This window comes from Lycium ferocissimum, chromosome 9 (genome assembly GCF_029784015.1).
Source record: "Lycium ferocissimum isolate CSIRO_LF1 chromosome 9, AGI_CSIRO_Lferr_CH_V1, whole genome shotgun sequence".
Classification (NCBI taxonomy): Eukaryota; Viridiplantae; Streptophyta; class Magnoliopsida; order Solanales; family Solanaceae; genus Lycium; species Lycium ferocissimum.
This window is the reverse complement of record NC_081350.1, coordinates 36,406,089-36,427,834: the sequence shown is the minus strand read 5'-3', so window position 1 is coordinate 36,427,834 and position 21,746 is coordinate 36,406,089. Positions and strand designations below refer to the sequence as shown.

Here is a 21,746-nt window from a genome sequence, read left to right as displayed (position 1 = left end):
ATTTTTTGGGTTTTGCACGTGCTTCCCCCCAACCAAAGTATATATTATTAAAAAAAAATATAGCGCTCTCTAGCATAACCCTACACCCTACCGAAACACTTTGAAAATAGCCTATTTTCACGCCGGCTATGGCACTGCCGGCCGGCGGCCAACCCCCTACTGGGTTGGCTTGCCCAACACAAACAACACCAATCCAATTACCACTAACAACAACCCTACAACAGCCAATTATGCCATTGCTTTGCAGAATGCCATAGCACAACAGATATCAGAACCTATTAATCTTAAAAATATTACGTTCCTGCATGGAGAACCAACAATCACATGGACAAAGAAGGAGTTTGAAGAACTAGCGGTGAGGCAAAATTTACAGTTTGCTATTGTTGCAAAATTCTCATATGGGCGACCCCATCTACAAGAATTAAGGATGGCAATACCAATTCAACTAGAGGTCAAAGGTAAATGAACTATTGGGTTTTTGGAGGAAAGACACATCTTGATTAGGCTATCATTATTGGAGGATTATGTAGCGTTACTATCAAAAGCTTGGGAATTACATGTAAGGAATAGGTATTTTCCTCTAAGATTTCTGAAATGGGATCCATGGTTCAACCCAGAGGAGGAAATAACTATAGCCATTGCGTGGATATCATTTCCAGGGTACCAACAAATCTATTTGACAAGGAATCTTTGTTCTCAATGGCCAGTGTAGTAGGAAAACCTTTAGTGATCGATAAAGCCACAAATAATCAAACAAGACCCAATTGTACTGAGTTAAAGTGGAGGTCGATCTACTTAAGGAATTACCTAAAAGGATTCAAACTAATTGTTTGGATGAGGATACAGGTGCGATGAGATCTAAGTGGCAAATAATTCAATATGACTATTTGCCAAAATATTGTACCCATTGTAAGCTTCAAGGACATGATATGCAAGGATGCTGGGTTTTACACCCAGAGCACAAAGCCAAAGAAAGTAGAGAAGAAGGAAGTAACTACAGAGAAAGGGAAAGCAAATGAGGCGAGTAACAAACCAGTAGAGCAGCAGCCAACATCAGATGGGGTGTATAAAAATGGAAAATTGATATACCAAAATTGAAACGTGGTGCAAGACAGGAAAAACAAGGGACCTAATAATGAGGTCACACAACAGGAGCAAGGAAAGAAAGGTGAACAGAGGAATACATGTATTACTAGCAAAGGAAAGGATAATACTAACTCCACATCAACTTCAAATAAATATGATTCACTTGTGGATCTAACAGAGGAGGAATAAGGAGACCTCAGTGCAAAGCCAGCAGAACCCAACAAAGATAACAATGGAAAGCAATGTGAGACATCCAAACTTTGGGTAGAAGCATCATTTGGGAAGAATCAGGAGAAAGACAATACACCAGCTAGAGAAATGACAGCGGAAGAAACAAATCAGCAAAGCAACAGCTAACAAGATCAAGGATAGCAAACACACAAAGGTAGAAACTATCCAAAATGCTGGGATATCTAATGATAATCTGGAAATCATTGAACAAGAAGTCATAAACAAGCAGAACAAAGTGATGATCCAAGGTGAAAGTTAGGCAGAGAATAAGGAACAACAACAGGTTGAAAGTGTTCTGGTGGAGGGAAATCAACGAGAAGTCGGAAAAGGAGATAACGGAGCCGGTGAACCAGACTCCGTCCCGAAAACAAACTCCCAAAAGCCTCTTTGATGGAACAGAAACAAAGGCTCAGATATATCAAACTGGAGAACTTGTAGAATCAGTTGAAACAGGTACATCAGTAGTAGCAAATAACATTGAAAGACAAAATGATACTGCTAGTAGCAAGGAAAATCAGTCCCAAGGTCAGGAAAAAAGAGAAAACAACAAAGATATGGCAGGAGAATCAGAGAAGCATAATGGAGAGATTAATAGTCAGCTAGTTGCAAAAAATCATGCAATTGGCACGCGAACAAGAAAGATCAACAATATGAGCAAGCTGGCAAGAGAAGTAGACATTGGAGATGATAATGAACTAGAATCTTCATACATAGCAGCTGGAAGAACCATACAAAGGAGATGCGCTCTCGGACAAATTGCCAAGGCTAAAAAGGAAGGAAGACAGAATAAAATAAGGGATAAAAGTGTACCTCCTAAGCCTACTGGAGGTGTACTAACAAGGAAAGTATTAGCCAAGACTATTTCTCAATGAATTGCTCACTCATTTGCAATATAAGGTCTGTTAACACTCAACAGGCCTTTGAGAGAGTAGTTTTGTTAAATAGACAAAAACATTTCAATTTTATAGCCTTAATGAAGCCTTTTCAGCTTTATAGACATATTGACATGTATAGACTTTGGCTTAACATGGATTCTGTTGTTCATAACATAAATGGAAAAATATGGTTCTTTGTGGGAAACAACATGCAAATGGAAGTACAAATGGACACTGAGCAGTTACTTTCATTAAAACTCACTAACATTGATGATGGGCAGGAGCTATGTGTGACAATTGTTTATGCCAGCACTGATAGAGCTACAAGAATTGCATTGTGGGACGATCTATATGAGATAGCAGCTAGAATGACCTTACCATGGCTTGTGCGAGGTGACTTTAATGTTATTACAGATGCCATAGCCAGAGATGCTAGTACGGTTTAAGATTTCATTCATTGTATTGATACTTGACACGACTTGGGGTTTACGGAAATATGTATATACTTGTATGGAAGATGTCTGATAAAGCTTGTATTTTTAAGAGATTAGATATATGTTTAGGAAATCAAGCCTTACAACCTAAATAGAAGTGGAACATCTAATTAAGCAAGGTTCAGATCATTCTCCTTTATCTACAGCCTCCAGATCAGATACCAACTCAATCAGAAAGGCATTTAGAATTTTGAATTTCTGTGTAGAGCATGACACTTTCCTGAATGTGGTGAAGGAGAATTGGCAAGAATGGCACTGTCCTGATCCATTCTTTAATTTCTATAATAAATTATAGAAGGTGGGTAAGGCCTTATCTAAGTGGAGCAGGGACACATATGGGGACATTTTCAGACAGATAGCTACTTTGGAGGAGATAATGCAGATACATGAACAGGAATTTGAACAACACCCTACTAGCACTAACAAAGAGATACTGCAGAGAGTACAAACATATCTGATAAAGTTCTATGCTATTGAGGAGAAATTTTGGAAACAAAAAGCTGGTATGCAATGGTTCGCAGATGGAGACAGAAATACCAATTTTTTCCATGCTCCTATCAGTGGAAAGAGAAGAAGGCTACAACTAAAAAAGATACAGGATTATAACGGAGTTTGGCTAGATAGAGAGGAAGACATAGCACAGGAGGCTATCAGGTTTTATTCTGAACAGTTTACGGAGGAAAATATTCCTACTGACTTTGAAATGTTGCAATATATTCCTCAAATGATATCGGAAGAACAGAGAAATAAGCTTCATGACATGCCGGATGAAGAAGAGGTTAAAAGAGTTGTGTTTTGGCTTGAATGCGTATAGTTGGGGGGACCAGATGGATTTACAGGGAAATTCTATCAAGCTTGCTGGGAGATAATTGTTGAAGATATGACAAAGATGGTTCAATGTTTTTTCTGTGGTCATGAGCTACCTAGGTACATTACTTGTACAAATTTGGTGTTGATCCCAAAGAAGAAAGAAATTACTACATTTTCTGATAGAGGCCTACTAGCTTGAGTAACTTCACTAGTAAGGTGTTTTCTCGAATTATTCATGAAAGACTAGTGAAGTTACTGCCAACTATTATTTCTCCTCAGCAATCAAGCTTTGTAAAGGGTAGAAGCATAGTCGAGAACATCTTATTAGTTTAAGAAATAGTTCATGATATCAGAATCAGGGGAAAGCCTGCTGATGTCGTTATCAAACTTGACATGGCAAAAGCTTATGATAGAGTTTCCTGGGTATTCTTGACTAAGGTGTTAAGGAAGATGGGATTTGGAGAGATGTTGATAGATATGGTATTCAGAATTATCTCCAATAACTGGTATTTTATACTAGTTAATGGACAGCCACATGGGTTCTTCAAATCCACAAGGAGAGTGAAGCAGGGTGATCCGTTATCACCAATCTTTGTTTATTTTCATGCTGAATGTCTATGAAGAGCTTTGAATGCATTACATTAAAAGACAACTTCAAGGAGTATGGAATGCCAAAATGGAGCCCATATGTGAATCAATTAGCCTATGCAGATGATACTATTATATTTGTATTTGCAGATGAATATTCTCTTCAACTGGTGATGGACACTCTAACAGGTTATGAGAAGGGGAGTGGTCAGAAGATTAATAGAAGTAAGAGTGTCGTATATATGCATCATCTGATAGATCAGGGAATAGTGGATCAGGTAATTGGTGTTACTAATATCCCAAGAAAAGATTTTCCATTTACTTATCTGGGAGTTCCAATTTACTATAGTAGGAGGCAACATTTATTCTATAAAGATTTAAAGGATAAAGTTCAGAATAGATTAAGTTCTTGGACTGGAAAACTACTATCTTTTGGAGGAAGGACAACTCTGATTAAGCATGTGCTCCAAAGTATGCCCATTCATTTGTTATCAGCTTGTGACCCCTCAGTTGGGTACTAGCTAGATTACATGAATGTTTGCAAAATTCTTTTGGAGTAACTCAGTTGGCAAGTCCAGCAGACATTGGGTCACTTGGATAGTGCTATGCCATCCTAAGGAATTAGGAGGTATGGGGTTCAAACGTCTGCAGGATATTTCAAAGGCATTATTCTCAAAACTATGGTGGAACATGAGGACTAAACAATCATGATGGAGAACATAAATGAGCAACAAATACTTGAAGAAGAAACATACAATACTAGAACAAGCAAAGACAGGAACATATACTTGGAAGAAGATGATTAAATGCAGAGATGAGATGGAGCAGGAAATCTGGTGGCTAATAAAGCAAGGGAATTCCTATTTTTGGTTAGATAATTGGACAGGTTTGGGAACTCTATATCATGCCACCCCTCCAGACTTTGATTGTGATCAGACTATTGTTTTAGTTAAGAAGACATCTGAAGGAGGGCGAGAATGAACAAGTTTTGAGAAGAATATTGCCACAAGATATAGTAGAACATATCTTAGAAAAGATATGCCCACCTATAAAAACTGAGGAAGTAGACAAACCATTCTGGACGATGGATGCAAGAGGTAAATTCACTGTTGGTTGTGCATTTCAACTGGTGAGACAAAGGAAGGAGATCAACAATGTTTATAAATTAATGTGGATTAAAGGTATGCCAATTAAGATCTCATTTTTTTTATTTGGAGACCGTGGAAAGCAAAGCTGCCCCTAAATGACACTTTGAAGAAATGGGGAATTCAATTCCCTTCCAGGTGCTATTGTTGTGACAGCCCTAAAGTGGAAGATATTTCTTATGTTTTCCTACATTCCGCAACTGCTCAGTATGTTTGGAACCACTTTTGTAGACCAGTAGGAATTAACATTGAGAATTTACAACTCATTCAAGTGATTAATATGTAGTGGGAGATGTCTGCACATCATTAAGTAAGATATATATTTCAAGATGTCCCATCTATCATTTTATGGGAACTCTGGAAAAAGAGAAATACATTGAGACATGGAGGGAAGATATCCACCATAAAGTTGATATATCAGGTAATGCATTCCCTGATTCTGTTCATAAAGGTAAGGAGAAGGAATTGTAAGTATATCCCTTATAAGTGGAGTGTTGTAGTGGAGGCTTTACATTACTATAACCATCTTTGTTAGAGTATCCAAAGTGATTTGGAAACCTCCTGATAATGGATGGATCAAGGTGAATACGGACGAGGCATCCAAGGAGAAACCTACGGGTAGAAGTTCTTGGGGGTTGGTGATTTGGTGAGAGATAGATGTGGAGATATTATTCATGCAATGACAAAGGCGGAGGATCCCTCAACACTAACACCCAAGCGAGAAGCATTGGCAATTCTATATGCTTTAAAGTACATAGAGACAACTCGGGAGAATGAGATTATCAACTTAATTGAAACGGACTCTCTATTGCTTAAAAATATTGTACAAAGGACTTGGGAAGTGCCATGGCTGGAGATAGTTACCACTATGGAAGAGATTTGGAGAATCATGAGTGAAAGAACAGTGGCAATATCTCATATCTACAGGAAAGAGAATAAATTGGCTGACCATCTTGCCAATCAGGCGCTAAATATAGGATCAATTGTAGCTAACAACTTTCAGGAACTAGATAGTCAAGGCAGAAGAATTCTGAATAGTGACAAATTAATGGAGCCTTATCTGAGAATCAGACCATGCAAAAGGAGTTGATAACAGGAAGGAAAGGGGAAAAGATTCCTCATGTTCAAATCCTATGGGAGGAGAACATAGAAGAGGTTTTTACTAACTGTTTGTTTAATTTTGCAGTGTTAATTATACAGAGCAGCTAAAGAAGGAACATCAATAGGGACTAACACTGAAGTCACAACAGCATGCAGATAATCGGGAAAACAACAACAAATCCACAGGCAAACAATAAGAAGTCAAATGCATTCACAAGTTCTACAATTACAAGGGCAACAAAACCATACCCAAACAACAACAGCTTCAGCAAAATCACAAGTGCTTCAAGGACAAACCTTTTAATCGATTAGAATGGAAAACACATGTATTTGGGAGTATACTGAGTCGATGGGCGATTGAGAAGCGTGTGGTATTAGCACATGTAGGTGCTCATTCCATTGCTCAAGAACCTCTCGATCTTAGTATACTTTCAATACAAGTGACCCATCTACCCACCACATTAAGCCACGGGCTCCAAAGGAAAGCGATAACGAAGAAGAAAAGAGTCATCACTGCGGGAAATCAACAATTAAGGTGTATACATCTTCAATTTGGGTTGACAGAGCAAATTGCGGCGGCACCTTCACCGGCACCATCTCGGATCCGAAGAGCAAAAAACATCAAATTAGAGATGGAAAGGAAAGAAATGGAGGAAAAAACATGTCTTTGGGAACATATTGAATCGATTTCAAAATAAACCCAAAGCATGGGAGGTATCATCTACCCAACACAACAAAGTACCGATTGAGTATGGAAAGCATCCAACACGGAAAAGCAAGAGATGAGAGACACTACATACCTCTGAGTAATCAACGAATAAATCTCCTGAATCTTCAATTTAGGAAGGAAAAGTGTGAATCCCAGCTAGATCTTTACCATCAACTTCTCAGATTTGAAGAACAAAAGAAATCAATTCAACGAAGGAAGGATGAGGAAAGAAGGAAAAAACAACAATACCTTCGATTGGTGAAGACAGAGGACAAATGCTAAATTGATCTTAGTCGGCAAAGCTCCATAGATGAAGAAAGGAGATCGTCGATTTAATTGTTGTGCTTTCCTGTTTTGCTTTTGTTTCTAGTCTTTTTGTTTTAGCTTATTTATTTGTTAGACTATTTAATTGTGAGATATTAATAAAATAGTCAGTGAGGACACCTCCTGAGACCGTTTTTTTTTTATAAAAAAAAAAAAAAAAAAACGTGCATCCCCTGCGTCACACGTGCATTACTAAGAAAAGTACATAGCTAAACTAAAATTCAGCATCATTAGACAAGAGAGGGTTGCCCAGGTGGTAAATACCCTCCGCCTCCAATCCAAAGATTGTGGGTTCGAGTGATCCAAGGAAGCAAAAAAGTGAGAGCCCATAGAAAAAGGTAAAAAAAAAAGTCACTAAGAAAAAAAATATAAATAGTCACTAACTTAATTGTTACTCCCTCCGTTTCATAATAAGTGATTTTTTAGGCTTTTTTATTTTTTTTTCAAAACAAGTAGTATTTTAGAATTTCAATAAGACTTTAGGCAGATTCTTCCAAAATTACCCTTATTTAAATGGTCAAGATTCATTAACTAAATATTCTTTTTCTAGAAAGTAGTAAAACTTGATTAGAGGTAAGTTAGTAAAAACACTTCTAATTTTTTAGGAGTGGGCAATTTCTTAAGGGTGTGCATAAGCCTAAAAAACCACTTATTATGAAATAGAGGGAGTAAAACCTACATTAAAAGAATTAAATAAGATTTAGAAAAATATTAATATATTTACTCACAAAATGGCTTTAACTAATACTCTCTCTTCGCCCTTGATTGACTGTAAGAAAGTTTGTTCGGGCCTATGCTTTTAAGGATTGAGATAATAGTCAAAATACCCCCCAACGTTTGACCAAAATGCCAACTACACACCTAACCTTTGCGTTGGACCTATTACCCCACCCGGATAATTTTTTTTCGATATTAAAATGCCTTTTTGCCGATGTGGACAAGAGCGTGACTACACGCGTCGGTGGCGCGTTATAGCCTTTAAAAAAGCGTCGATGTATTTTAAAATGCCAACTGGACCGCCACATAGATGCCACATAGATAAATTTAAATTCCTCTCCATTTTTAGGCTACTTCATCTTCTTCTTCACCCTATTTAACACCCATCTCCATTTTTTTGGTCAAAATAATACCCATTTATAAATTTAGAGCTAGGATAGTGATTATTCTTATAATCCTCACCGTTTTCCCAAATCAAATTCACAAAAAAAAAAAAAAAAAAATCTGAAGAAAAAAAAAACGAAAATGCGGAAAAAAAAAAAAAAAAGGTTGAAAATCTAATCTTGTTAAAGAAAATCGATTGAAAGTTGCTTGTTTGGAGTTGCTACTTGTTGCTCAGTTGGGTGTTTAAGCACTAATTCTTTGATTTAGGGAGAAAACTAAACTCCATTGTTATGTAATTTGAGAAAGCTATGAAGAACACCAAGTGGGCTCTTTAAAGGGCAATTCGCGGAATTGCCCTTCGTTTGGGCAGGTCTTTAAATTTTGCCCCTCATATTTGAAATCTTTAAATTTTGCCCTTTGGCTAAAACCCATAGGTTCCAGGTTCGAACCCGCGCAGTCAAAAATTTGAAAAAAAATTCGCAAGGCGAGAGTTAAATTTCGCTATGCCCCCAACGCATACACTTGTGAGAAGGAATTACCAAAGTTATGCCAGACCCAGCATACTTATGCCTTATGGGCAGACTTGGCATAAGTATGCCGGGTCCAGCATAACTTTGGTAATTCCTTCACAAAGTTATGCCGGGTCCGCAAGATAAAAGTTTGCCCATTAAATTTTGCCTTATAAGGCAAACTTTTGTTATACGTAAGGAAAACTTACGCCTTATGGGCATACTTTTAGTTATGTTTTATGGGACACACTTTTAGCTAAGGCATTACTAAAAGTTTCCCTTGAAAAGTTAAAAAAAATATATATATATGCTTCAAGGAAAGTCGCCCCTCACAGGCGGACTTTAGTTGTGTTCAACTAAAAAGTCCGCCGGAGGGGGCAACACTTTTAGTTGTGTTTAAGTAAAAGTCCGCCGGGAAGGTGCGGACTTTTAGTTGTGTTTAAGTAAAAGTACGCCGAGGGGCGGACTTTTAGTTGTGTTTAAGTAAAAGTACGCGGGCGTACATATATATATATATATATATATATATATATTTACTTTTCAAGGTAAATTTTTAGTTATGCCTTAACTAAAAAGTATGCCCCAAAGACATAACTAAAAGTATGCCCATAATGCGAAAGTTTTTCTTAAGGCATAACTTTAAACTTTGCCTTATAAGGCAAAGTCTATGCATTAAGGAAAAGTTCTTGCCTTATGGGGCATAATTTTGTTATGCCTTAACTAAAATTTCGCCCCATAAGGCATAACTAAACTATGTCTTAGGAAAAATTCGCCTTATTATAGACTTTTAGTTATGCGGATCCCGGCATAACTTTAGCTTTTCCTTAAAGATTGTATCTGGATCCGGCATACTCTCCCCGATCCGCCTTGCGAAATTATTTTTTTATTTTATGCTTGAGCGGGGTTCGAACCCGAACTTTATGTATTCTTGATTGTTTGATCAAATTAATGGATGAAATTTGTTCTACTTGGTGTTAGGAAGCTTGGCCTTTCACATTTGAATTTTTTTCCCAAATCAAATTCCAAAAAAAAAAATCAAAAAAAAAAATCGAAAATCTGGAAAAAAAAAAAAAAAGGTTGAAAATCTAATCCTGTTAAAGAAAACTGATTGAAAGTTGCTTGTTTGGAGTTACTACTTGTTGCTTGGTTGGAGTTGTTTAAGCTAAGCACTAATTCTTTGAGTTGATTTGGGGAGAAAATTAAACTCCATTGTTAGGAATTTGGAGAAAACTATGAAGAACACCAAGTGGGTTTCTTTAAATTCTTAATTGTTTGATCAAATTAATGGATGAACTTTGTTCTACTTGGTATTAGGAAGCTTTCTTTCACATTTGGGTTTTTTGGATCAAATTTGAGGAAGTTGGTGTTTTTTTTTTTCAACTCCTAATGAAGATGATGATGATGATGATGTTGATGAAGATGAAGAAGAATTGGGTATGGGTTTTTGGATCCTCATACCGAAATGGAGTGTGGAAAATTGAGAGATTTTTTTTTTTTTTTTTTGAAGAAGAGTAAATGGATGGAGAAGGGGGGAAATTAATAAAAAATGAGGGGAAATTAAAGATGTAAGACGTGGGTAAAGGCGTGTAATGACTGTGAAATAATTTGAGGTTGTCATATTGGGTCGCGCACATCGAAAAGGGGCATTTTAATATTGAAAAAAATTGTCGAGGGGTAATAGGACTAAACCAAAGGTTCGGTGTGTAGTTGGATTTCGTCAAACGTTGGGAGTATTTTGACTATTATCTCTTTAAGGATTTGAACTGAATTTAAGCTGATTCTGATTCAAATTTGAAAGTACTTTTAAAAAAGGAACAATTTGGAAGTTGCCAACACCAATAAATAGCACGGAACATCAACCAAACCAAACAAAGGCATTCGAATATAAGTAACTAAAGACGGATTTAGGATTTTCAGAGAACATGGGTGCACTACTAAAAAAGAAAAAAATGCATTAAGTGGAAATTGATCTTCGTTCCTCTTTGGTAAATACTTAAGCTATTAACCAAGTGAACCATTATGTTTTTTTAATCTTCTATGAGTTTAAATTAAGGTTTTAAATATTAAACTCATAGTATATATGTTTAAAACTATGAATTCAAACTTACTACTTGTTACAATTTTAGTGAACTTTTACATATAAGTTTATACTCCGCATCAGAAGTACCGGATTCATGAGTTCATGACACTCCCGACCTCCACCATTATATTAGCTACAAATGAGAGACGAGATCGTATTTATGTGTGAATTTGTTTGATCTGCCAAACAAATTTGGCACGTGCGTAAGGTATCATAATGTTTAATTTGTTCAAGTGCCTCTAGTTTTTCCAAGAATTAATAAATATTTTAGATCTAGTAAACTATAACATAGGCAAAACATTAAGGCCTAATTAGGGTTAGGCGCGAAGTCAATATATATTGGCTGATTTTCTAAGTAGGGTACTGTGTTACAATGCCAAACTCCACATAATTATATATATCGATGATAATCTCTACTATTTAGGGGCACCTAATCCTAATGTATCATAAAGTGTAATTTGTTCAAGCGCCGTTTCATTTCAAGAATTAATATAAATATTAGTTCTACAAATTAAAGCTGTACGTAACATAAGCAAACAAAGTGGACAATTCTGCAATAAAAATAATAAAGTTACCTTTAAGACATAAATTTCAATTACACTACAGAATCATATCATTGTACGAGACATGACTTTTTGGTCGAGTTAGGAGACGGTTTACGTATTTAAATGGGTAACTACAACAAAAGCATTACGATTTATTTAAAATCCATAAATGCTTTAACATTATTAAATTACTAATTAAGTAATTTCAAAATTGTAGATTATTATACCGTATCAAACTATCAATCATTTAAAGGGTGCAATAACAAACACCACCCCCCCCCCGCCCTCCCCGCCCCCCTCCACAAACACAACAGCTTTCTTTTTCTTTTTATTCAAATATTTTGTTGATGTGCAACGAGGATGTGTTTCTTTTTCGTTTTGGTACATCATGCAAAGAACAAATTCCTTTTATGGTACTTTGTTTATTAAGATTAGTATCTCTTCCATTTAGTTTTAATCGTCGTTTAATTTATTAATAAATAAAATCAGTCTAACCATTTTCTACAGAAGCAAGTTCATGAAGCAACATACATGCTAGTGTCTTGAAATGTTTGAATTACAATCAGATTAAGTATATGCAATTATGGGATCACATTTCTTCCCACTTTTAGAATTGTGAATCCATTTCCAAAACTAAGAAGTGAACAAAAATGGGGGCAAAAAGTTGTTGACAGGAAAAAAGAAAAAGTTAGCAACACAAAGCTTCAATCCATTTTGCTCAACATATACATATCAACATTCAACAATCAATAATGTAGTCAAGTAGCGTATGAGAACTGCTTTTTATCAAAAGTATTTAAGACCTATACACGTAATTCAACAAACACAAAAGCATACATCATGTAAAGCCTTTGAAAATAAAGTTATGTACCAAAAAACAATCAAAATAAAGTTATGTAATCATGCACAAGCAAAAAAATTAATGGGATTAGCACTTCTGGTTCAAAAGCAACCACATATCTATATATAATATAAAAAAAAGAAAAGAAAAGTGATGTAGACATCTTTACGGGCGATGATCCTATTTACCTTTTTTCTCCTTTTTTTGTATTTTTTTCCTCCTCCATCCTGTTAGTTTAACTTATTAAATATTAAAAAAGCCTCTTCCCTCCATAATCATTTTTCATTAAACAGAACAATTAATACGTAATAATGGCTATACTTTTCATCTTCTATATGGATTTTACTACGGAGTATCGTTTTTGCTCATTGTAACTGTTTATGTATTAACAACCATTTAATCTCCAATTAAATAGAATAATTAATGTATAGTAATGCTTATGCCTTTACTGAAAATATATAAAAGGAGAAACACATCTCCCTGCTGCCTAACTTCTTGTAGTGTTGCTGTTTTCTTTTCATTTTAATTAGGGAGTATTATTGTTTTGTTAATTCCTTTTCTTCCTTTTTTTCTACAGATTTCATACTTGTAGTTGTAGTCATATTACTTAATTTGAGCGCACGCGAGAGAGATTATGGGATGCATTCCCTTTATCTAAGAGTTTGAGGTAAAAGCTCAAAACAATTCAGAAATGGCTCTTTAAAAAAAAGAATATCTTGACATGAAAATTTACTTTCCTCTTATTTGTGTTCATCAGATATTACTCTACATATTCTTCGATATCTAGACTAATACATAAATGGCTACATGATTTTGTATCAAGTTGTTTATTGAAATATTGATATCTATGCTTTTCAATTTTATTATTACGAGTTTGTAGGTTCATTTTCTATCTGATTAGAAAATAGTTAGTTGTTGTCTCCTTTGTATTACTATTGGCATGTTTTTGTTATTTTTCATAGTTTAACTTGCAAATAATTTAAGAAAGAGATGAAGACTTTTAAAAAAGACTACGTGCCTAACATGTATGATCTTTTGTTAAATGGATCATGTCAAGGAACAATCAAAAAAGGTTTAAGTTTAGTAGTTCCTCATATATAATTATTGACTTTATAGATATAATAATATGGAGAAGAAAAAATTATTTTAAACACCGCAAAACGAAGAATCCCTTCTTTAAGATAGAGATAGAGAGAGAGGGGAAGACAAATTATTCACATTTCATTCGATGGTAAATGGCGAATTGAAAGCTTACGCAGATGAAATATTGAAGTTATTTTTTTTTTTTCAAATATAAAAACATATGATTTTTCTTTGCATGAAATAATAAGAAAATGGTACATTATAAACTAGATCAGAGGGGATAATACTTTTAAGTTAATATGGGATAATACTTTTAAGTTAATAAGTATTGGTCATAATATGGACTAATTTATAAGAAGATCGCCTTGAATATATCTTTTAAGACCGCGCAAAGCGCGGACAAGTTAACTAGTTGGTATATATACATGGAGATAGAAAGGCCACTTCACTAGCTATACCTACAATTTTTACTTTTATTAACTTGCAATAACATAGTCTAAGAACTGATCGATCACTAGTACTTGAATATATCTTTCCTACATGACTGGTCCAAGGAAATTCAGTCTAATATCTTTCCTTTTTTTCCTCATGCATATGTTATTATTCGACATAGTTACAGGTTTCATTAATGAGAAAGTTAAAATATGCAACATAAAAGGGCAGACCGGTGCATTAAGCCGTTTCCACGGCTTGAACTACCGCGAACTACTGATGAGTGATCACAACGATAACGTTTACCTTTACCCCAAGGCTCCCCTTCACCATATTTACAGAAAATGTGCAATATATTTACAGGAATTATGATTCAACAGTTATGCCTTCAATCTCAAGATTATCAAGCTTTTTTGGCCTCTTGTAATTCTTCAGCAAAAGAGAGCTGCATACAACACTTACTGACGAAGCAGCCATTGCTACCCCTGCAACCCACGGTGGCAACCGAAATCCAGTAGACGGGAAAAGAGCTCCGGCAGCAATTGGAATGCCAAGAAGGTTATAGCCAAATGCCCAAAAGTAGTTGAGGCGAATTCTACCGAATGTTTTCCTGGAAAGGTCAATAGCAGTTATGACATCTTCAAGATTGCTTTTCATTAGGACAATATCAGCTGCCTCAATAGCTATGTCTGTCCCTGCCCCTATCGCCATTCCAACATCCGCTGCTACAAGTGCTGGCGAGTCGTTAATTCCATCTCCCACCATTGCAACAACTTTTCCCAAACTCTGTTGATCAATAATTAAGATGAATTAAGCACCGGCATAACAAAATAAAGAACACTCCTCTTGTTTCATTTTATATGGCGGTGTTTTACTAGACACGATGTTTAAGAAAGAAAGACAAACAGACTTTTTAGTACGTACAAAAGTATCCTTAGAACTTATGATCTTAAACATGACATAACATTTCTATGGCCATAAGAGCATGTCATTAAGGGTTATATGGGAAGTTTAAAGTCAAATAGTTTCCAAATATAGAAAGGCTGGGATCATGCTTCTGCAACAGAATAGAAAAGAAAAGAGTGTTGTATAAAATAGAGCAGATGGAGCATTAGAAAACTAATCAGCATAATAAAAGAAAATTTTAGTAGAAATCTATATTAATCAATCTGACTGGTACAAATTTTTCAACTCAGGAAAAATTGGGCTAACCAGTTCTTAAGAGCTTAATGTGCTTATATTTTCATGGCATCAAAATTTTACCTGCAGTTCCTTCACTTTTTTGGCTTTGTCTTCAGGTTTTGCTTCTGCAATAACATCACTAATTCCAACTTCTTTGGCAATGGCATTAGCTGTTCCCCAATTGTCACCCGATACTAGCTTACTCTCAACTTTCATAGACTTAAGAAGAGAAATGACTTCACGAGCTCCAGGCTTCACCGGATCTGATATAGCAACAACTCCACTCAGTACACCATCAATTGATACAAGAATTCCAGTTTGAGCCAATTCTTCTGCTTCTGCTAGTATTTCGTCTGCATCAACTGGAACGGAAATGCCTTGATCTAACATCAAGCTCTTGTTTCCAACTATTAATTTCTTGTTATGGACAGTAGCCTTCACACCATGGCCGGTTATAGACTCAAAGTCCTGGACTTCAGGCCACTGAGGGTTCTCCTCGTCCTCTCTGAACTTTTTAGCGTATTCGACAATTGCCTTGGCCAAGGGGTGCTCACTATTTAGCTGAAATTTAAGTGTGAGTTATCAGTCTCATGTATTGGCATGGAAAAATGCCGGTGTTCACTTTTTAAAAAAAAGGAAAATGTCTAAATTTTCCCTTGGACTATACGATTTAGAGCAAATTTACCCTCCGTTAAAAAAAGTCTCTTTTTACCCTCGCCGTTACCAAAATGGTTCAAGTTTGCCCTTTTGGGCTAATGGTAACAGCATAAAGGGTAAATTTTAGACCATTTGTCAGTTCAAGGGCAAATATGGACCATTCGCAATGTTCAAAGGCAAATGGAAGCTCAATGAACAGTTTTATAAGTTACTCTATCAGGGCAATGGAAACATGACTAAGTTAACAAGGGTGATAGAACTAGACAACTAGTAGTGCAAACATTAGCAAAGAATACACCACAAAATGGGGGCCGGTAATTGTGGATAATTCCACCCAAGGAACTCCAAACCAGACTAAAATTTACCTCAGCTGCTGCAACCAATTCGTAAAATTCTCGAAGTACCATAGATTTGAAAAGCTTTGTGTTTACAACAACTGGTTTGCCCATTGTGAGAGTCCCGGTCTTATCAAACACTATGCATTTCACCTACAGAAACAGATGAGTATTTGTTGTCAAGTTAGTTTTTTATTATATTTTTTTTATGATACGGCATTGCAGGAAGCATAGTTAAGAAATTTCAGTGCATACCTTTTGTGCACTTTCCAAAGCCTGGCCACCTTTAATCAGGACACCTCGAGAAGCACCGACTCCCGTGCCAACCATGACAGCAGTTGGAGTAGCAAGACCAAGGGCACAAGGGCAAGCTATGACCATAACAGATATACCAAATTGAAGGGCGAGCTGAAAGCTATCCATAGAAGATGGAATCCATGATTTAGGATAGCCGTCGTACTTCCCAGCTAAAAACCAAGCGATCCAAGTGGAAACAGAGAGAATAATAACCTGAAATTGCAAAATGATCAACAACTCTAGAGAGCCATAACATGATAAAATACACAAGAAGCTGGTTAATACTCACTAGTGGCACAAAATATTTAGAAATGCGATCAGCAAATTTTTGAATAGGAGCTTTAGCCATTTGTGCTGATTCAACCAGCCTAACAATCTGTGAAAGAGCACTCTCTGATCCAATCCTAGTTGCTCTTACATGCAGAACACCGTTCTCGTTCACAGTTCCTCCAATCACCAGGTCGCTTTTCCTTTTGGCCACTGGTCGAGATTCTCCAGTTATCATACTCTCATTGACATGACTTTGACCCCAAATGACAAAACCATCACAGGCTACTTTTGCACCAGGAAGGATTTTGATCACATCGTTCTTTTGTATCAATCGGCTATCAATTTCTTCCTCTTTCACCACATTTCCTTCGTCATCAAACTGTAATAATGTTGCTGTCTCAGGGGTCAAGTTCATGAGTTTAGCAATGGCCTCAGATGTTTTTCCTTTGGCCAAAACTTCAAGATACTTCCCGAGTAAAATGAAAGAAATGAGCATTGAGCTGGTCTCGAAAAAATCAGTAGACTTGAACCTTGGAGAAGTAGCTGCTCTCAACACCGAGTAGACCGAGTAAAAGTAGGCGGCATTTGTTCCCAAAGCAATTAAAACATCCATATTTGCAGAACCATGACGTAGTGCTTTGTAAGAACCGGAGTAGAAACGTCGACCAATGATGAATTGCACGGGAGTAGAAAGCACCCACCGCAAAATCTCTCCAATACTAAGCATGTTCACAACTTTAATATCCAATCCATCCTTCAGACCAGGAATATACATGAAGACCATGGAAGTCAAGAATACAGGAATCGTAAAAACCAAGCTCCAGAGAAAGGATCGACGACAGTATTCGATTTCCTCGTGTCTATGAGATTGTTTCCCATCTCCTTCCGAAAATAACGTTGCCTTGAACCGTCCAGAACCTGTTGACTCGATTACTTGAATAAACTTTCTAGGTCCTATTGTATCTGATTGATAAGAAACGGATAACTTCTTCAACTCAGGATCAATATCAACATCTTCAACACCTGGGAGTGCTCTAAGAGAATTTTCGATGATTCTCATGGAATTATCAGTGTGTGCTCCATCAACTTTCAGCAATATTTTGCTCCTACCTTCTCCGGTGCTAATTAATATGGCTTCAAATCCGGTATATTCTATGGCTTCTAAAAGCTGATTGTAAGTTGTTATCCGCGGATCATATTGGATTTCGGCCTCTTCGGTTGCTAATGCAACTCGTGCTTTCTGTACGCCTGGGATCGATTGCAAAGCAGATTCAACAGTTGTGGAGCATGAAGTGCAGGTCATTCCTTTTATACGTATCCGGCACACTTGGGAAGTTTTCTCATTTGTCTCCTCTGTAATCAACTTAGCCTGGAATCCAACATCTTCTATTGTCTCACGGATTGTTTCCTCCTGCACATTTGGGCAAGTATTCTTAGCAACTGCTACAAACCACTTCAACAATGATCACTACTTAAAAAAACAGGAATTAGTGATGAACAAATACTGCCAGTAATTCATTGCTAATCCTATTTAGGCAACGGATTAGCGATGGATTATCATAATAATTCTGTTGGTTGGGAGCAATTTAGCGACGGATTAGCGACGAAGTTCTTAGCTAATTGCAGTTTTTTTTTTTTTAAAGTGATCAAAAGCTTAAGCGTAGCTAATTTCATCAAGAAGAAGTAAATCTGTTCAAGGTTTTTTCAGTATTCAGCTGGAACTTGATATTAATGAACTGCATTGCTAAAGAAGTCTGGGAAACCAAATTAATTTTTACTTCTAGAGTTTCTGCTGCATAATGCAAATGCATAATTTTTACATATTCTCCTATATGTAAATGCAGCTTTATCACAGTACTAAGCATAATCTTTTTGACCAACATCATTAGTTTCAAAAGGGAACTGAAATAGATAAATCTAACCCCAAATGATGCTATTGAAAAAAAATCCCAAGTAAAGCTCATATTCAACCATGCTAAATTGCAAAAGGCATCCATTAAGCAGCACCAACTCCCAAGTGATAGAGGGGTTGATCCAAGTTTTTGGAGCTCAAAAAGTTTGAGAGAATTCACAATGACAAATACGAATCTTCAGACATTTAAGAAATTGCAATTTTGGTGAACAATTCGATGTAGATTTATTTGCTGAAACTCAGGGTGAAATAGACTAGATAACTGATTTCCACTTCATCTGATGCAACTAACATTCAGCCAAAAGTAAAAACTTAAAGGAAGAGCAAAAGGGATTAAAAACTGGACTTTAACAAGTTTGCTTAGAACATACATAACATATTCAATGGAGTAACTCACTTCTATATAAACAACCAAGTTGCTTAGGACAGACATAACATATGCAATGCAGTGGCTTACTTCTATAAAAATCATAAATAAAATACAAAGGAAAGCTTGAAACTCTACCTAATAAATCTATATGATCAGCAGAATCCAGCAAAACTTAGGACTCGTTTGGACATGAATTTTTTTCCCTTTAATTCAAAACAATGTTTGGTTACACATTAGAATGATTTTTTGGTCAGTTTTTGAATGATTTTTCAAATTTGAAGACCAGTTTTTCAAGTGATTTTTTTCCTACTCAAAACCTTCAACCCTTTTTAAATTGAAATACATGTCCAAACACAACTTCAACTTTCAAATAGTACCATTTTTCAACTTCAAATACTATTTCTTTTTTCAAATAACAGTCAATTCATGTTCAATTGCCTACTTGAAAGACAGAAACAAATTTATACGTTCTTTCACCAATAAATTAAGAAAAAACCCGAGGAAATAAGCAATTGGAGTTAACACAAAAACATTTTTGACTCACAATGACATAGCTAAGGAGAAAGATAACCAGGTGGGTTCACTAAAACTGCAATAAATAGTAGGTATTAACCCATAATTTTAAAAATCATAGGTTCAACGTATGAACCTTAATAAATCTTAAACCTGGATAACCCCTTGTAGAATTTCTACCTAATTAGCCTATATCAATAGCAGAATCCACCAAAACTTCCATAAAAGATCAATTTTTTACATTCTTTCACCCATTAAAAATCCCTTAAAAAAAAAAGAATTGTGAAAGAAAAATTGGACTCACATTGACAAAACTGGGGTGAAAATAACTGAACTCCATTATTCAAGAATCTTAAACCTCAATGACCCCTTATAGAATTTCTACATGATAAGCCTATATCATTACCAAAATCCTCTAAAACTTGCATAAAGATAAAACTTTTACGTTCTTTCACCAATTAGCCGAGAGTCTATCGGAAACAACCTCTCTACCCCCACGAAGGTAGGGGTAAGGTCTGCATACATCTTACCCTCCCCATACCCCACTTGTGGGATTACACTGGGCATGTTGTTGTTCTTTCACTAATTAAACTTGAGCTCTATTATTCAAGAATCTTAAACATCAGTAACCCCTTATAGAATATCTACATAATAAGCCTATATCATTAGCAGAATCCACTAAAACTTCCATAAGGATCAGATTTTTACCTAATTTCACCAATAAAAGATCCCTAAAACAATAATGAAAAGGAAAAATTGAACTTATATTGACAAAAATGGGGTGAAAAATAACTCGAACTCCATTATTCAAGAATATTAAACCTCAATAACCCCTTTTAAAATTTCTACATAATAAGCCTATATCACTAGCAGAATCCACTAAAACTTCCATAAAGATCAAATTTTTTACCTTATTTCACCAACTAAAAATCCCTAAAACAATAATTAAAATGGAAAATTGAACTTACATTGACAAAGGTAGGGTAAAAAATAACTTGAGCTCTATTATTCAAAACATCAACAACAGCTTCTTTAATCCCAGGTAGTCTTTTAATTGCCTTCTCTACAGATCCAGCACATGCAGAACAACTCATGCCATTAACTGAATAAATTGCTTTTTTCTCTTCATTTGATGATATAAAAACACCCTTTGGGTATTTTGGCATTGATGGATAATGTGGTTTTGGTGAAAAATCTTCATAATTGGTTTCATTTCTTAGGCATGCAAATGAAAGAAACTTAGCAGTAGCCATGTTTTTCTTTGCGTTTGATTCTTGAATTGCTTTTTTTGTAAAATAGAGTTTGATGTTAAGAAAAAGAAATGTGTATGTACTGTGAATGATGTAAATAATTTTAAGAAATGAATTTTGTTGCTTGTAAAGCATGTAACTTTAATATAACTTTAATATAGTATTCGGTTGGTGTAATAAAGTTGAGGGCTATTGATCGGTCGGTCTTAGGTTTTCACAGGATTATTGTGTGATCAAGATGCGTATTTAATCAACCGACTATGGTTTAAAAAAGATTAAAATATTTTTTCTTATTAAAATATTGTTGTGAACTTATAAAATGACAAATAATTTGAGATTGTTATTTTGAGAAATCGCGAAAAACAATTTGAGACGGAAGAAATTATTTTTTTTATAGTTAATAATACAAATACACATTCTTTCCAGCATCGTTTAAGGCCAAATTAAATTCTAGATTAAAATTAAAATTTCTTATTTTTAATTTTCAAATTCAATTTTTAGCTTTGCCTCCAAGCTTATCGGCTTGAATGGGCCCATTTCCGTTGCTTACGCGGGGAATTTGAATTTGAGGACTGATGTTTCTACATTTCTCTACATAATAGTTGCGTATATAACTTTTTAGACTCCCATTAATTTAATTCAACCACGTCTCCTAATGTATATTCAAACCACATTTAAAAAGTCAACGGTTTGGCAAAAATCGAAAGGAATTTAGAATTAAATAGTACCACAAGTCAACAACTGTAATTTTATTAGAGAAATACAGTAATTGAATTAGTTGGGATAAGAGACTTTTTTCAAATCTGTTAGTGATACAAAAGTCTTGCTTTGAAGATTTTTTCTTCTTATAATGGTGGCGTTGGATAGCTTATATGCACTTCGACTATTCCTCTTCTTTTTCTCTACTTATGTGTGTAAATATTTGTTGGTTGTCGATCATATGTCCTTTACAAATACTAAAAGAGAATGAATGCAATAGTCGCAATAGTAGTTGATGACAGGAGGA

At 35.5% G+C, this 21,746-nt stretch overlaps 1 protein-coding gene across 1 annotated transcript; it reads right to left on the bottom strand.

Moving 5' to 3' along the window:
• Positions 1-13,977: 13,977 nt before the first annotated feature.
• LOC132030509 (probable copper-transporting ATPase HMA5) lies at positions 13,978-20,890 on the bottom strand. Its single transcript, XM_059420161.1, has 6 exons — positions 20,459-20,890; positions 16,715-18,106; positions 16,384-16,638; positions 16,159-16,281; positions 15,218-15,697; positions 13,978-14,740 (listed from the first exon to the last, which is right to left on the bottom strand). The coding sequence occupies exons 1-6, from the start codon at positions 20,873-20,875 to the stop codon at positions 14,321-14,323; spliced, it is 3,087 nt and encodes a 1,028-aa protein (XP_059276144.1). The 5' UTR covers positions 20,876-20,890; the 3' UTR covers positions 13,978-14,320.
• Positions 20,891-21,746: the final 856 nt, after the last annotated feature.

Coding starts and splice junctions, on each gene's coding strand:
- LOC132030509 (XM_059420161.1), bottom strand. CDS start 20,875: ATGCTTTACAAGCAACAAAATTCATTTCTTAAAATTATTTACATCATT. Junction 18,107..20,458: donor TTTACCCTACCTTTGTCAAT/GTAAGTTCAATT, acceptor CCAAATGTGCAG/GAGGAAACAATCCGTGAGAC. Junction 14,741..15,217: donor AAAAAGTGAAGGAACTGCAG/GTAAAATTTTGA, acceptor ATTGATCAACAG/AGTTTGGGAAAAGTTGTTGC.